The 13,784-nt window shown below is 35.7% G+C and overlaps 1 protein-coding gene across 5 annotated transcripts in view; it reads left to right on the forward strand.

Moving 5' to 3' along the window:
- Positions 1-8,418, forward strand: part of SOCS5 (suppressor of cytokine signaling 5) — a 61,475-nt gene extending 53,057 nt beyond the window's left edge. For all 5 annotated transcript variants that reach the window (XM_019748639.2, XM_019748636.2, XM_019748635.2 and 2 more), the window contains one exon: positions 4,212-8,418. In XM_019748639.2, the coding sequence (XP_019604198.1) occupies positions 4,224-5,834 (1,611 nt within the window). In that variant the 5' untranslated portion in view covers positions 4,212-4,223 and the 3' untranslated portion in view covers positions 5,835-8,418. The remainder of the gene's footprint in view (positions 1-4,211) is intronic.
- Positions 8,419-13,784: the final 5,366 nt, after the last annotated feature.

Raw genomic sequence — 13,784 nt, forward strand, 5'->3', positions numbered from 1 at the left:
GGCTAAGGATAAACAGAAGAAGCTGCAATTTTTCATGAAATAAAAACATCACATAAGAAGACTGGGAATTGGTATGATTCTGGACTTTTCAACAGCCACACTAGAAGCTACTAGAACAGTGGAGTAATACCCTCAAAATTCTGAGGGTAAATTATTTCCAACTTAGAAAGTTATCAACGAATAGCAATATGAGCGTGTTATCTAGAAATGAGGAGGAAAATACCAGCAGGAACAGCTTAAAAGAATTTAAAGTAATTTTCCTTGATTCCCTAGGACTCAAGGATGGAAAGGATGTGGCAGGCGGTGCTATTTTTGTTGTTGTTATAAGCTTTGTAGTAATATTTAAACTTTGAAACTATAAATGCATGAATAAAATAAGAAGAAATAAAAGGGTAAAAATAAAGGTGAAAAATACTTAAAAGTAAAGAAATGAGAAGAAAACTAGGCTAGGAAGGGCTAGGCTATTAGAAGAGTACACCTACAAAGATTTTGGAGTCACCAAGAATTAGTGAGTGACTAGGCAGAAATTAACCCTGTACATATAATCGGACTACGAGTGAAGAACAGAAATCTTAATGTAAAAAAAAAAAAAAGAAGAAGTGATAACAAGACGTGTTAAGTTCAAGTGGGGTAAGCCTCAGAAAAGGGTCAAAACAAAACATTTTTTTAAGGGGAGGAGACAAAATATTCTGATAAAGTTTAATAAGATTTAACAGTTCCATCTAATAGATTTTATTAAAACACATACCACCTACCATGCAAGCTCATATGAACCTAGCAGTATGCTTTTAATAAAGAATAATCTGAAAATATATTTCATGATTTCAGAGACAAAGTCTGTTTTCATTGTCATTAGTCCAAGAGCATTATTAGTCCAAGAGCTCTTTATGTAAGAAACTAAAGGGAAGATTTATCATTCATTTTAAGAAAGTTTATTCTTTATTGTTCTCTTAACCCTAGTCAACTTCTTGAAAATGCAAGTATTTATGGCAAAGAGGATTAGTCAGAATTATGGAAGGGTCAGCTCTAATGACTCTTCACCACTGTAAGAAAACAATGCTCAAATACCTTGCCAATACTGATTCTAAATTGAAGAATAGTACATAATGAGATAATAAATATGAACAAAAAATTCTGGAGAAAAGCAGTATCATACTGATTAAATAGCAAAATAGAAAAAGACATTTTTTAAAAGTTTCTGCTGTCATGTTGTGACAAAACCAGTTGAACTTTAAGTTCAGGGTTTTCCATTTCTTCTAATGTTGACTTCTAGGTTGCTGAATGAGACGGTGTGCCTGTCAGTGTTGTAGTCTTAAAATAATTTATTTGTAGAGTGCCGTAAACTGCTATAGATTTTTTTAAAGGAGCAAGAATAAAGATGCCAAATTTGCATGTTTTTTGTTTTTGTTTTGTTTATTATTACAGTATCGTAACTTTTTTTTATTACTCTAAGCTCTTCTAAGATTAAAAATTGGGAAGCTTAAAGACACCTTTTCATTCAAGCCTAAATATTATATTCTCTTTCTTTCCTCCTGTTTTCCTTTCTACTCAAACTCCTTCAAAATCATGAATAAAATTTGATACATTGTAGGGTGGGGAAGGAAGATAGGGAATTTTTACAAGTCATTAACCTGTAAGCTTTAGGTTGCTAGATCAGTGGAGTAGCAATTGGTAAGTGAAGATTGCTACTTAAAGGTTTTTGAACTAATTTTAATGTGTTACACAAATGTGGGCCTGATTATAACGTTTGAGAAGTTGAATACAGATATGTTTCAACAATACAAAATATATTTTCCCTTTTAATACATGAGGCAGTATCTAAATTATTCGGAGTAAGAAGACAATCAATGTCATGATGAAATTAGGTTGATACATGGCAAAAATAACCAGTTTCCTTGAGAGGGTTTATTGCCTTTCCCCTGAGTTCTGAGTGTTCTATCTGACAGGAAATGAGAAGTGAGGACTGGCTTGCATAATGGTGCAGTGCCACAAAAGGGCCTGGTGACCTGAACGACTACCAGACAGAATGTTTGCCTTTGCCTTGTCACTTTAGTGCGGCAGTATAAGGTGAATTTTTTAAATTTTTATTAAATTTATTGGGGTGACATTGGTTAATAAGATTATATAGTTTCAAGTGTACAGTTCTATAATACATCATCTATATATTGCACTGTGTGTTCAACACCCAGAGTCACTTCTCTTTCCATCACCACATATTTGACCCCCTTTACATTTTTATACCATCCCACCTCCCCCCTTCCCTTCTGGTAACCACTAGACTGCTGTCTCTGACTGAGTTTTTATTTATTTGTATTCATTTGTTGCTTTCAGTTTTGTAGCCCACATATGAGTGAAATCATATGTTTCTCGACTTTTTCTGTCCGACTTATTTCACTTAGCATGATAATCTTGTTGCAATGATAATCCTCATTGTCGCAAATGGCAGTATTTCATCTGTTCTTATGGCCGAGTAGTATTCTGTTGTCTATAGTACCACATCTTCTTTATCCAATCATCTATCGAAGGACACTTTGGTTGTTTCCATGTCTTGGCCACCATGAATAATGCTGCAGTGAACATAGCGATACAAATATCTTTATGAATAAATGTTTTCATATTTTGGGAGTAGTTACCCAGAAGAGAGATTGCTGGGTCATATGGTAATTGTATTCTTAATATTTTGAGGAACCTTCATACTGTTTTCCATAGTGGCTGTACCAGTTTACATTCCCACCAGTAATGTATGAGGGTTCTTTTTTCTCCACAACCTCTCCAATACTTGTTACTTCTCTTATTGACAATAGCCATTCTAACAGGTGCGAGGTGGTATCTCATGTGGTTTTTATTTGCATTTCCCTAATAGCTAGTGAAGTTGAGCATTCTTTCATATATCTGTTGGCCGTTCATACGTCTTCTTGGGAGAAGTGTCTGTTCAGGTCCTCTGCCTATTTTTAATTGGCATGTTTGTTTTTTTGTTGTTGAGTTGTACAAATTCTTTAGCTTGGATAATAGCCCCTTATTAGAGGCGTTGTTTGCAAATATCTTCTCCCATTCGGTTGGTTGCCTCTTTTTTTATTGATGGTTTCTTTTGCTGTGCAGAAGCTTTTTAGTTTGATATAGTCCCATGCATTTAATTTTTGCTGTTACTTCCCTTGCCTTTGAGGTCAAATTCATAAAATCCCCTCTGAACCCAAAGTCCATTAGTTTAATACATATGCTTTCTTCTATGCAGTTTATTGTTTCAGGTCTTATGTTTAGGTCTTTGATCCATTTTGAGTTAATTTTGGTATGTGGTGACAGGTAGTAGTCTAGTTTCATTCTTTTGCAGATGGCTTTCCAATTTTCTCAGCACCATTTATTGAAGAGGCTTATTTTTCTCTGTTGTATGTTTTTGACTCCTGTGTCAAAAATTACTTGCCCATATATATATGGGTTTATTTCTGGGTTCTCAGTTTTATTCCATTGGTCTGTGTGTCATTTTTTTCCTGCCAATACCATGCTGTTTTGATTGTTGTCACTTGGTAGTATAAATTGAAATCAGGGGGTGTGATACCTCTGGCCTTGTTCTTTTTTCTCAAGATTGCTTTGACTACTTCCGATCTTTTGTGATTCCACACAAATCTGATGATTTTTGTTGTTGTTCCATTCCTTTAAAAAATGCCATTGGGATTTTGATGGGGATTGCATTGAATCTGTATATTGCTTTGGGTAATACGGCCATTTTAACTATGTTGATTCTTCCAATCCATGAACACGGAATATCTTTCCATTTCTTTGTGTCTTCTTCAGTTTCTTTTAAAAATGTCTGATAATTTTCACTGTATAGGTCCTTCACATTCTTTAAGTTTATTCCTAGGTATTTTATTCTTTTTGTTGCAATTGCAAAAGCAATTTCTTTTTCTGAAATGTCATTGTTACATAGGAACACTGGATTTTTGTGCATTGATTTTGCATCCTGCAGCTTTACAGTATTTGTTTGTTGTTTATATTAGTTTTTTGGTGGCGTCTTTAGGATTTTCTATATAAAGAACCATGTGATGTGCAAAAAATGACAATTTGACTTCTTCGTTCCCAATCTGGATGCCTTTTAGTAAGGTGAATTCTTGGCCAGTATCACTGAAATTTCCATTGAGAAAGGGGGTGAGTGCTGCCTTTTCTGTCTTCACACACCACTTTAACTTATTTTTCTCCTTTCTCTGTTTTGTCTTTAGATCATATAATCAATGGATAAAGTAGGGAAAATGTGGAATAACTTCAAATACAGATGTCAGAATCTCTTCAGTCATGAGGCAGGAAGCCGTAGTGAAAATGTGGATGTGAACTCCAACAGATGTTTGTCTGTCAAAGAGAAAAACATCAGCATAGGAGACTCAGCTCCTCAACAACAAAGCAGCCCCTTAAGAGAAAATGTTGCCTTACAACTGGGATTAAGCCCTTCAAAGAATTCTTCAAGGAGAAACCAAAACTGTGCCACTGAAATTCCTCAGATTGTTGAAATAAGCATTGAAAAGGATAATGACTCGTGTGTCACCCCAGGAACAAGACTTGCGAGAAGAGATTCCTACTCTCGACATGCTCCATGGGGTGGGAAGAAGAAACATTCCTGTTCTACAAAGACACAAAGTTCATTGGATACTGATAAAAAGTTTGGTAGAACTCGAAGTGGACTTCAAAGGAGAGAGAGGCGATACGGCGTAAGCTCCGTACACGATATGGACAGCATTTCCAGCAGAACTGTAGGAAGTCGCTCTCTGAGGCAGCGGTTGCAGGATACCGTGGGCTTGTGTTTTCCCGTGAGAACTTACAACAAGCAGTCGAAGCCTCTCTTTTCTAATAAAAGGAAAATACACCTTTCTGAATTAATGCTTGAGAAATGCCCTTTTCCTGCTGGCTCAGATTTAGCCCAAAAATGGCATTTGATTAAACAGCATACAGCCCCTGTGAGCCCACATTCAACATTTTTTGATACGTTTGACCCGTCCTTGGTTTCTACAGAAGATGAAGAAGATCGGCTCAGAGAGCGAAGGCGGCTTAGTATTGAAGAAGGGGTTGACCCCCCTCCCAATGCACAAATCCATACATTTGAAGCCACTGCACAGGTTAATCCATTATATAAACTGGGACCAAAGTTAGCTCCTGGAATGACTGAAGTAAGTGGGGACAGTTGTGCAATTCCACAAGCTCAGTGTGACTCTGAAGAGGACACGACCACCCTGTGTTTGCAGTCACGCAGGCAGAAACAACGTCAGGTGTCTGGAGACAGCCATGCCCACGTTAGCAGACAGGGAGCGTGGAAAGTCCACACACAGATTGATTACATACACTGCCTCGTGCCCGATTTGCTTCAGATTACAGGTAATCCCTGTTACTGGGGCGTGATGGACCGTTACGAAGCAGAAGCCCTTCTTGAAGGGAAACCTGAAGGCACGTTTTTGCTCAGGGACTCTGCACAAGAGGACTACCTCTTCTCTGTGAGCTTCCGTCGCTACAACAGATCCCTGCATGCCCGAATTGAACAGTGGAATCACAACTTTAGTTTTGATGCTCATGACCCATGTGTATTTCACTCCTCCACTGTAACAGGACTTTTGGAACATTATAAAGATCCCAGTTCTTGCATGTTCTTTGAACCATTGCTTACTATCTCACTAAATCGGACTTTCCCTTTTAGCCTGCAGTATATCTGCCGGGCAGTGATCTGCAGATGCACTACATACGATGGAATTGATGGGCTTCCTTTACCATCAATGTTACAGGATTTTTTAAAAGAGTATCATTATAAACAAAAAGTTAGAGTTCGCTGGTTAGAACGAGAACCAGTTAAGGCAAAGTAACTGGTCCCCAAATGGCTTTAACTAGCTCTGCTTTTATGTGCATCAGACAGTCCCCCGTAGCAAGCACACATATCAGTGTTAGGTTTTTCTCAGTACAGTATGTAAGCTTAGTGTTAGTATCTGTCAGATGCGATCTGCTGTTACGTACTCAGAAAAACGTGGTGCCTATTGAGACAACAGAGAATAGAACTACAGGTGTTCAGTAAGGCTACAAAAACGTTTTGCCGACTTAGCTAACCATTTGGTTTTTAATGGCTGTAGTAATTGAGTGAGCAACTCTGGGGCATTTGCTATGAAGAATTCTATTTCTTACTGAAGAACAAATTGCTAATATTGGATGAGGATTTCAACAATGCGACTAATGTTTAAAGTTGTTATTTTTTCTAAGAATTTTTCTATAACCTTCCAAAAAGTAGTGATGTTTGTAGTTATTATAAATCAAGCTTTGGAAGTCCAAAAAATAAAGACTGCCTTCCTTTTAGAATTAAAAAAAAATGCAATTTTCTGGCCATAAGGGCATAGTGCAGTTCACTTAAGTGTTGATATAGTTTATAGTCAGTCTCCTTTTCTCTTTTGCAAAAGGTACTGTTAAGTAAACCAGGTTTTCTAAATAGTAGTTCTTAAAATTTCAGACTTATAAAGTTGGTAGGAGAATTTTATTTAAAGGCCTTGGGTATTAATTTTTTTTTTATGAGTGCTTTAACTTAAAACACATTGGAAATAGCTGCTGCAGTATAGTCCCATCTGTGATTTTTTTAAAGTTGATATGTGCAGTCTAATTGTTGATTGATTAATGTTGGATCTTTTCCTATGCCCGTGATGAGTTTGTGAACCATGGAAAACAATGAGACTAGATGCCCAAACAAGTCAGATAATAATAACTACAGTGGTTGCTGATATTGAGATTATTGTTAAACTGTAATAATTTGGATGGCAGTACTTATCTTTGTTGTAAACTCATAGCTGAATTGCTTAAGTACAATTTGTAGAATTTCAGTGCAATTTTTAATGGAAAATCTGAAACCTAAATTGCAGATTTAAAGGTACTGTACAACCATTGTGTCTGTAAATAACTTTACTTAGCACCTTTTTGTCACTTAGAATAGTATGCAATACTACTTGAGTGAGCTATTTTGGAAGTAATACCAAGTTCTAGTGTTTGCTTCTTAGTATTGAACTGAATTTACAGTTCTGTCCTAGACATTTTGCACTAAAGTAGTCGAATCCATTCTTGTGTCTTTTTGTCAATGTGCTCTGTACCATTGGTGAGTGCTCCTGAGTTTCCTTACCTGCTGCTACAGAAAGTTATTTTACATCCTGATGGCTATTGCCAAGGCTACAGAAAAGAAAAGCTATATTTGTATGCAACACTAACCCTTTGACTGCTAATGTATGTTTCTGCTTGCCGTGCCTTGTTATGGCTGCTTTTTGTGCTAATAAAGTATGTTTGGTGTTCTCCTTGTATATCTGCTGTTTTATACATTTGCAACAATTTCTCTTGTAAATGGAATGGTTTGGGGTTTTTAAATAAGCATTACCTGACAACCTACTATAGTCAATACAAAATTACTGTACAGCCTAATATTGACTTATTCTGAGTAAGCTAACTAAATTTAATGCTATACATCTTTCCAATCATATATACTGTGAAACAATATAGTTACTGCAAATTACTGTACAGTTTAGATTATAACAAAATGAACAGAGAAATATTGACTAGACCTATTGATTTCTCTGCTTAGAAGTGAAAAATTGAAAGTATCAATGACATGTCATTGTAAATGAGTATGTATAGCTTCCCACTGTACTAGAAACAGGTTAAAGGAAGTCTTGTAAACTAACACATCAGTACCATTTATTGGTTTGGGGACCATTTTAATTAATATTAAATGCCCAAAATGTAGAACTTTAACCAAAGATTTGTCCATTTTAAAGCAAAATGGGGCTTGAAGGGACTTAAAATTCCTGTTATTTCTAGTAGAAGTCCCTGAAAAACATATACCAAAGTGTTTGAGAACTTTATCCAAACCTACTTTAAAGCATTATGTGCAATTATGTTGTTAATGACATAATTATATTGCATAATTGTTGAGTTCGTTTTCTTGAGCTTATAATGTACCTGGAAAATAAACCTCTTGGAAAAAGAAAAAGTTCATATTGCTTTTTGGAGAAGAACTGTACATGCAAGCAAGATCTTGTTTTAAAGAGGTAACTTGAAACTCCAAGAAAGCACTTAATATTTTATATGCTTGTAGCAAATTGATGTTCTAACTGTAGTTTTATAGAAAGTATTAATGCTTTTATGTATTTCAGAACTTTCATATGTTAAATGGAAATTGTTTTAAATGTGTAAATATTTGAGTTTATGTAAGCATGTATACACTGTGCTAAAAGTCACTTATGTTTCAGTTTGTGTGTAATATTAATATGCAACTTTTGGGTTAAAATTTTTTCTTACAAAATTAGTGGCTTACATTTTAAAAAAGAAAAACCACCAGCATGAAATTGCACCTAAGTCTATATTCACTGTGTCTTTTTCTGAATCCCATTGTAGTCTGTCAACTAAATTTGTGTTTTCATGGTCTTTTTGAAGTGCATTTTAATACAAACCAGGAAACTCTTTAGAAGTTTGGACACATCTTCATAGTGAAGTAATTAATCCAGAGACAGGTTGCTCTGATTTACATTCATTCTCATTCTTTCACTCATTCATTCCCTCTGTGTACATACATGTGTACACACACACGCGCGCGCGCACGCGCACATACACATTTATGGTGTTAATACTACTTTGACAGTAATATTACCATCTGATTTTAAATCATTTAGAGGCCTTATTCTGTATACTCGTATGTAGACTATCCTTGTACCATTCAAATTTGATTATCTGCACCTAAAGTTTAGTCTTGCTACTATTAGTCTTGTTTGTACAATCACTATAAAAAGAAAGCATTCATCAGTATTTTCTTTTCTGGTTAAACACAGTAAAAATTTTTTGAAAAACAGCTTGGTTTAAATACAGTTATTAAGAATCATAACTAAATTTATTTTCTTAGGCAAAAATTTAGCCCCGATAATCATACCTCACAAACTGATCTGTTCCCTATGGTCTATTAGAAGATTTATATGAGATTTTAGAAGATTTATATGAGATTTTAACGGCTTGAATCATAAAAGTTGATACTTCTGAGCTTCATTTTGACAAAATTCAATGTTTATGACCCTTTTAATTTGACATTTTGATCTTGTTGCTATTCATTTTCACCCCAAGCTTCCTTTGCTCCCTGGCACTAAACACTAGTTTGGTAAGTTTTATGGAGCTTGGTCTTAGATCTCCTATTTTTGTTGCAAAGAAAGCTATAAAATTACTTTTTGATGGAGGGAAAGAGGCTGTGAGTCAGGACTCTCCTAGGAAAGATGCAGACACTATACCCATCCCTGAGAGTGTTATCACAGAGCAAATCACACCACTTCACTCGCTTGTGCTGTACCTCAACACAGTTTCACCTAGATGAAATTACATAAAAATGCACACAAAGGGCTGACTTAAAGGTGAGAAAAGTTTCCAAAGGGAACAATACTTCTTGGTGTGTATGCATAAAAACTATCAGTGAGGCTCAGGTTTTGTTTCATATTTTTGTTTCACATTTTTGCAACAGTCGATATAGAACATAGACTTTCTAAATGGTGTCTTCTAAGAAGGTTTGGGGTGGGATTTTTGTGGGAGGAGGTTTGGTTGTTTTGGGGGTTAGGTGGAGGGCTTGCCATTGCAAAGTGTGGATCAATTGGAACAACTTTATATGCTCAGGAAGCTTGGTTGAATATTTAGACTTCAGCCATTCATTCAACAAATACTCTTTGAAGACACGTACCATTTTAAGTGATGGGTATGCCTTGGGGCATAAGACAAAGATACAGGGTCCCTGGGGAATAGTGACCTTGAGTGGTGGGAAGAGAAGATAATCACCAAGATCAAAGAAAAGAGCATTTTGATGAAAGGAACAATAAAACTAAATGTCTCAAAGCAAGAACGAAGTGAGCGTGGTGGGAAATGGTAGATTCTGAGGTTATAGAGCTTGGTGAGGGCCTAACCACTTAAGGCTATGAGCCCATAGTAAGGAATTTAGATTTTATTCTGAATGTGTTGATAAGCATTGGAGGGTTTTAGGTAGGGGAGTGACATATTCCCTATGGAGAACAAGCTATTGTGGGGCAAAATAAGGGAAACTGCCCTAGTCATCTAGGTGAGAGAAGCTTGGAGCCTCATCTGGGGTGGTAGTTGTAGGAAGAAATCAGATTCAGGATGTCGTTTGGTGGTAAAGTTGACAGGATTTGGTGGTGAATTAAATGTGATGAAAACACAAAAGAAATCAAACATGACCCCAGTTTTTGATCTGAGCAAGGAGGGTGATGCCATTAGCTGAGATTTCAGAAAACCAGTGGAGGAGCAAACTTGGTGTAAATTGAATCCTGCCTTGGATATGTTGAGTTTTGAGATTTCGTATTAATTATCCCAATGGAGACATTGACTAGGCAATTGAATGTATAAACGTAAAGGTAAGGGGGAAAAATAAATATGGTGAGTCACTATATGGATAGTATTTAAAACCATAAGACAGGATGGCAACAGCTAGGGATTTTGCATGCAGTTATTTCTTTGGGGAAAATAATTATGGCAACATTTATCTTAGTTTGTCCATTCAAGATTCTGTGCCTTTTTTTTTATAAAGCCAACTAATTTTAATAAGAAATTTACCTTTCAAAAAGTTTTTAAATACTGGAATCAATCCTTGCACTCAATTTTAAAACTTTATTCATGTGAAATTTGGTTGTCATGCTCTCCATGTCAAGTTTACTTGTGTATTTGTTTTTGTTTTTTTTGGTACAAATTTTTATAGAGAAATGCAAGTTCATTAGGGAATATTTAGAAAGTACTGAAAATTATAAAGAATCAGTACTAAAATAAAAAGTCCATATTATCATTTTCTCAACCATCGCCAACTCCCAACTCCCCAACTCCCGTTTTGTAGTCTTCCAGGGGTAACTGCTATTAACATTTATTCCCTTCCACTATTTTTAACAGTTAAAAGATCAAAGTTTATAAAATAGAGATCGATGGTAACATACAGAGATGGGAAGGGAGTTGTAGGCCTTGAATTACTTGTACATTTAGATGTGCTCCAAATTCTACTCTTCACCTGATTCGTGCGGGCCTCGGTTTCTTAGGTCACTTCAGACTTTGAGGCAGGTCCTTCAGTGGTAGAATAACAGATTGCAAAGTCCCCGTCACTGATAGCTTCTTGAAATAAAACTTTAGTAGAAGGTGAGGACCCTCACCTCATGGGGTTTATAATGTGAGGACACGGGCAAATATATCAATGTATAATGAGAATATAGGGAAATCGACCGAGCACAAATAATTAAGCAAAGACTGATTGGATACTTGATAAGGAAACAAAATATTTGATAAGGAAAAACAAACATGACCCAAGTGGAAGCACGGTGATTTGGAGTCTTGGATTTGTTTCATCACAATAATGTCTAAGATTTGACTTAGCAGAAGATGGTGGAGAAACACGATGGGGAAATACAGTGGTAAGTAGCAACTGAAGAGACGCAGGGCTGAGGTGGAAGAATCCATTCACTCTAGCATTTGTGTATGTGAGACTGAAGAGTCTGAATTTAGGTTCTTAATCATAGAATTAGAAATTATGCAAGAAGTTGCAAAATGGAGTATAACCAGGAGAGACTGGAGGCAGGAGACCCTGTGAAGTTTGCCTAGATCAAATAGCCCTGGAATTAAACTGAAGAGTACATCTGAGAGAAGGTGCAAAAGAAAAGAGCACAATTTGAGGTAAGGAAAAGCAAGCAATTTGTGCAGGAGTTTTTTATTTAAATACGTCATGGTTTCTCCAAATTTAAACAAATCGTGAGAAAGCCAACCTAGTATCTTCCATTTAATATAAATATATATCCTGTTTTTCAATAAAACTAAATATGGAAAGTATATTTTGAGAGGCACATTTTTAATGCAAAAAACGAACATTTGATCAAATAAAAAACGTCACTCCTAGGTATAGTTACATAGAGAAAATAAGAAAATTAGGTAAAACCTAAACATTAAAAAAAGTTTTTTTTTTATTTGAATAAAGTGCTGAGAAAAGGTGGCAAAATAAGATTTACGAGGGAGTTAATTGAATTCGATCCCCAAAATGCTATGTGTTGGTGTGCAGTAAGGTGTCACTTAAGGTCGCCAATAGGTCCCGTGACCCTAAGCAAAGTGACATATAATGGAACCAATTTTACCACATGCTAATTGATATAAGCAAGAGTTAAGATCCTACAGCATCTCATCAATGTTACAATGATTGAGGACCTGCTATAGCTTTTCTCATAATTGTAAAGTGAAAACTGCATTCAATTTGTATTTAGTAGTTAATATTACATTTAGAATTGTATAGTGTTTACTGCCTGACATTTTTTTCTGTATGTATTTACAAAGCATCCCTTTCTAACTAGAAACCCAAGGTTTTGGGGTATTTTCTTAATGTAAATCTATCACTACACCAAATTGTTTATTGTTTTCTCATCTGTATTGAATATAATTATGCACTTAATTCAATACTTTATTTGCTTCTATTTTTTAGGATGAATTATTTTAAATTTTGAGTGCTTTTCTTAAACCTTTTAAGATATTTTTTAAAAACTGGAATAATTTAAAGCTTTGTCACCTAATTTTATAAATATTTTTAGGTGCCCTTGGGTGTAATTTAGATAGTATTGAATTTTAATGACATTATAGGAATAGAGAAGTGTTTTGGTATAGTAGTTCCAACACTGAATGATATAAATTTATAAATTGTACCTTTAAAATATTGTCTAACTTTTAGCAATTTTCTAATACTGATAATAGGATTAAAAGGCTAAAATTAATTTCTAAAATTTGGCTATGCTCAATTTCTCATCCTTCAAACATATTCTGAGAGGCGGTGTAGTTTATTGGTGTCATGAACAAAATAAATGTAAGGGCCTACATTTGATCTATAAACAATTCTGTCAGAGGCTGTGTGACCTATCTAAAATAGCCCTAGAGGAAAAGCTACCATAATGGCTTCCTGGCCCAGCAAGCAAACCATATACAGAGGGTGCCAAAAAAATGTATACACAGTTTAAGAGATGCTATCTGTGTAATAGTAGTTTGCTGTAATCAGAAGTGTCTAGATGCTGATGGTAACCACTTTGAGCACCTCTTGTAATTTCAGAAGTCAAACGTGACTATATATCGAGTATTACAATTTTAATACAGTTTTTTCCTTTCTTAAAATGTGTATGTATTTTTTTGGCACCCTCTGTATATATCCTGATGCAGCAGACAGATTATTATGTAATAGGGAAGGTTCACCTGAGCTGCCTGTGTCTAATCCTCTACTTGTCTTTGATACCTGACTTGGAGGGGTTAAGTAACTTGTCCAAGGTCACAGAGTAAATGTCAGAGGTGGAGTTCAAACATCTGAGACCAGAACCTAAGCTGTTACCCACTATATTTGTTGGATCTTAATTTTTGTCAGCCAAATTAATATGTCTTTTGACACTTTGTCCTCTTATTGTCATCTTAAGATGAGAATAGATTGTAAGCAACTGATAAAAATAGATTCTAAACATTGATAAAAATGTTAAAAGAACAGGTCACTAGTGTCTCCTTGATGCATATTTTCCAGTTACCTGGGGCGTGCCCCTGCCTATTTCTCCAACTTTATCTAGCACTACTCTCCCCCTTGCTCACTACTCTCCTGTCACACTGGCCTTTGAATAGCTCCAACACTTCATTATCTTTCCCACCTCAGGGCCTTTGCACATGTTGCCCCCTCCCGAAATTCTCATCTTCCCACTCTTCCACAAAGCAAGATAGATTCTTGTCATTTTTTTATACCTAAACTTGAATGTCACCTC

The sequence above is a fragment of the Rhinolophus sinicus genome, linkage group LG05 (genome assembly GCF_036562045.2).
Source record: "Rhinolophus sinicus isolate RSC01 linkage group LG05, ASM3656204v1, whole genome shotgun sequence".
Lineage (NCBI taxonomy): Eukaryota > Metazoa > Chordata > Mammalia > Chiroptera > Rhinolophidae > Rhinolophus > Rhinolophus sinicus.